We start from the raw sequence: 3,858 nt of genomic DNA, 5'->3' as shown, positions 1-3,858 counted from the left end.
CTTATGCTTGTCTATAGAGAATAGAGAGGGAAAGAAAGAAAAGCCAGAAATAATTGGTAAGCCCTCCAGCATCAGCAGCTGCTTCCAGCCCTAGTTCTTCTCCGTCTCCACAGCCTGTTTCAGAGCCTGACATGTCTTCAGAGTCACATCAGCTCTCTTCCAAGGGTAACAGCAGTTTGAGGACTTGAGTTTGGAAGACCTGCATGGTGTTGCAAAACATTGTTTTGCTTGTTAACCCTCTCTTAGAGTAAAACTAGTTAAACTGATACTTGCATATACCCCATACATGGGCCATTTGGTTACTGCTTTATTTCTGACAAGTTGATCTGGAATGGAAGTTAAGTTTGTAGCTCTAAGTAATGAGACCTGAAGATGGGGAAAGGAGAGCAAGGACAAAATAGTAGTTAATGTTCACATAGAAATACCTGAAGAGGGTGGGTTGTAGAGGATGCTTACAAGCTTATTGTAAGTGTTGCCTATTACAAACTTACATGATGGAGATGAAATGGACTGTTCCTTCCTATAAAGGAAGGAACAATCCAGGATTGTAGTATTACTGTTGGGAGACTAGCTATATCCATGAAGAAGTATAGCACTGCCTTGAATTTTGCCGAAGGATTGTTGGAGGCATCTCCCCGAAGTGGGTCATTGTAGATGGTGCTCTGCTTCAGGTAACTAACGAATATGGTATTCATGCTGTAGTGACCAGCGCTTGACAACCTAGACTTCTGGAAAGTTATATGGGCTACAGTGCAGTTGTTTTTGATGTAGGTCACTTAGAATGGAATTTGCAGGTAGGTTGGGTAGGAAATGGGTTGAAAGCCTTTGGTACTTTCTGGGCAAGTACTCTTGGTATAGCTGCCAAGTACAGCTAGTTGGCTGTAGCTGCTTGCATCCCAACCCAAAAAAATGAGTGGACTACAAGTGTGCTGATGGCTCCAAAGTTTGGAAGATGGGTACATCTCTGCCTCTCTCTATCTATCAAAAGATCCATTGAGTAAGCTTCGTAGTACTGTATTGTGTGGGTTTTAATATGTCCTTGTAGGAAATGTATTACACATCCTTCTCTAGGAAAGATGTTATAATTTGCATGGCATATGGTGGAATTGGATGGCCCAAAAATGTCAGTAATGGCTTGGCTTTTTGTATGCTGTCTTGTTTTTTTTTTCTTGTTTGGCTTTCCTCTGGCTTGTGTGTGGTCTTTCAATAAACCAGGTGCTGTCACTTGAGCAAAACTACCAACTACTCCTAACTCTGTAAAGAAATGTGAGATGTTTCAAAGTACAAAACAGTAACTTGGTGCCTGCAGGGATTGGCCATGTGATCTGGATGCTCTTCCTCATGCATCTTAAGATGGGAAATATAAGACTCAAAGAAGCATGACTGAAGTCCTAGACCAAACAAAAGTACATGGCTTCATTAAAAGAGAAATTTATCCTCTTAATTCTATACTACAGTCAAATACCAAAGTGATATTGAAAAACTGGTCTGGTTTAAGCTGCTGCTTGTTCAAAACTTGTCAATGCACCAATCAATAACTATATACATCTTTAGAAAATCTTCAACTACTACATATGTGATATAATTATTGGAGCCGTGCAACTTTACTTTAACAGTAGACTTGACATTCATATCCTGGTTGTGATGATGATTAAAAAACAAACAAACCCTACAATAAGACCAAGCTGTTAATGAACTGAAAGCATCTAATCCACCCTTATGAGAAAATCAAGCCTGAAGCAAGCTTTTAGTTGGAGGCCTTATTTGTAAAATAAAACCTATGTAAAGAAAGGTACCTTAAAGAAAATGAGAGCTTGTCCATATTGGGAGCTTACTGCATAATTGGCAACTTCTGTAATTGGCAGTTTTATAAGGAATGCGTATTTAACTTAATCTAAAAGCCCATGTGTAAGGGTATTCTACTTTCTAAAAGGTAGAATTTGATTTTTGATTTGGAACTTTGTAGTCCAACAATATTCACAAGTGGCATGTGAACCAGCTGTAAAACTGCTGAAATCTACTTATGGAGGTAGACAGGGCTCAAGCAGTGCTGTCCTAACTATTCCGTGGAACACTTCCTAACATAGTGTTTTTAGTTGCTTTTAAAATAGCTTCTTTTTCTCTCCAGGTGCTGGTTTCCCATCTCTTCACCCTGTACGCAAGAGCCCCATGGTGGAACAGGCTGTTCAAACTGGTCCTATTGATAACATGAATTCACAAAAGCCACCCCCAGCAAAAGTAGTTCCAGGGATCCAACGTAATGGGCGGCAGATTCCACAAAGCACCAAGACAAATGGTATGCGAGTGCACAAGCTTGCTTTCAAATGGGAATGTGGAGCTTCTTTAGGAATGTTTTCAAAGTTAACTTGGATAGTTCTTGACTGTTCCCTGTGTGTTTTTGTATAGATACAGTACAGCCAACACCTGTGCAAACTCAAGGTCAGGTGAATGATGAAAACAGAAGACCACAAAGGAGGAGATCAGGTAGGTTGAGCCTATCTGAAGGTCAAGACAAAGGCCTTCAGTGAAGGATATCGGACAAAAGTGCTACAGGTAGCAAAACTACCTTCTGGTACGACTTCCTGGCATATAATATTAGTTAATATAAGTTTCTTTAGCTTGCAGTGCTACAGACAGTCTTCAATCAAGAACTTTAAACATAATAAACCAGACTAAGGAGCGCTGCTCTATTCCAGCTCTCCCAAAACTTTAGGGTAGGGGGTGTATCCTTCTAAATAAAGGCGATGCTGAAATTGCAGCACAACAAGCTACACTTCCCTTTTGTTAAGGATCCTAGAAAGGGATCTGGAATAGCTACAGGCAGAAGTGATATTGAAGCTCTTCTCAGGCTTGTCTACTTCTGGTCCCATAAAGACAATACAGAAGCACAGCCCCTGCTGCCTGTCCCCCATGGGAATAGCTGAACTTTTAAGGGAATCTTGCAGATCTGCAGGTCCCAGGGTGTGTAGACTGGTGGGGAAAATCCCTTCAACTACATGGGAGTTGTGCATTGTGCTGTTCCCCCTGCCCCCACCCCCACCAGATGACTTGATTTACTTGTTACCTTTGTGTCAAATGCCTAAGGTAACACTTGCAGGGAAAGTTGGGTGTAATTGTCTAATTTTTAATAGTAAGTCTTAAATCTCCAAGAATGTTTTCCAGAAAGTTAAAGGATTGCTGTAATGTGTCTCTACAGCTAAGTTCAGAAGTTACTTTATCACAGAACTGGAAGCCAGAAATCTCCTGAGTTCTAATCCTGGTTTTCTCTGGCCATGAGCAAGTCACTTAGCCTTCCTGCGTGTTACCAAGCATTTAAACTCTCCTGCTTTCAGGAAACAGGAGAACCAGAAATCGTTCTAGAGGACAAAACAGACCAACCACTGTGAAGGAAAATACTATAAAATTTGAAGGTGACTTTGATTTTGAAAGTGCAAATGCACAGTTCAACAGAGAGGAACTTGACAAGGAATTTAAGAAGAAACTGAACTTTAAAGGTTTGTGGCTTCACTAAATATAAATGGCTCTACAAATGTTAAACATACAGACAGACATACTCTGAGAAATTGCATGGTTAAGTGTGGAAGCCTCTTGCATCTAGCTTGAAGGAGCAAGAAAGGATGGCTCTTCAGCATGCAGCAAGGGAGTGAGTAACTAATCTTGTGTCTTCAGATGACAAAGCTGATACAGGGGAAGAAAAGGTGGATCCTGGAGTGGCAACTCAGAACAGTGATGGCAATGCAGACGAGGACCTCCTAGGACCCAATTGCTATTATGACAAATCAAAGTCTTTCTTTGACAACATCTCTTCAGAACTGAAATCCAGGTAACTTCTGCTGCTGCCTTTCTCTTCCCTACCCC

At 40.9% G+C, this 3,858-nt stretch overlaps 1 protein-coding gene across 2 annotated transcripts in view; it reads left to right on the top strand.

The window, feature by feature from the left end:
* The window catches only part of LSM14B (LSM family member 14B), an 18,044-nt gene that overhangs the window by 11,923 nt on the left and 2,263 nt on the right, over positions 1-3,858 (top strand). For both annotated transcript variants that reach the window (XM_019510159.1, XM_019510158.1), the window contains exons 4-7: positions 2,129-2,296; positions 2,407-2,484; positions 3,333-3,494; positions 3,670-3,823. In XM_019510159.1, coding sequence (XP_019365704.1) covers positions 2,129-2,296; positions 2,407-2,484; positions 3,333-3,494; positions 3,670-3,823 — 562 coding nt within the window. The remainder of the gene's footprint in view (positions 1-2,128; positions 2,297-2,406; positions 2,485-3,332; positions 3,495-3,669; positions 3,824-3,858) is intronic.

Source organism: Gavialis gangeticus, unplaced genomic scaffold, assembly GCF_001723915.1.
Source record: "Gavialis gangeticus isolate Ggan-Ray unplaced genomic scaffold, GavGan_comp1, whole genome shotgun sequence".
In the NCBI taxonomy this organism is placed as follows: Eukaryota; Metazoa; Chordata; order Crocodylia; family Gavialidae; genus Gavialis; species Gavialis gangeticus.
This window is presented reverse-complemented; position numbering and strand designations above follow the sequence as displayed.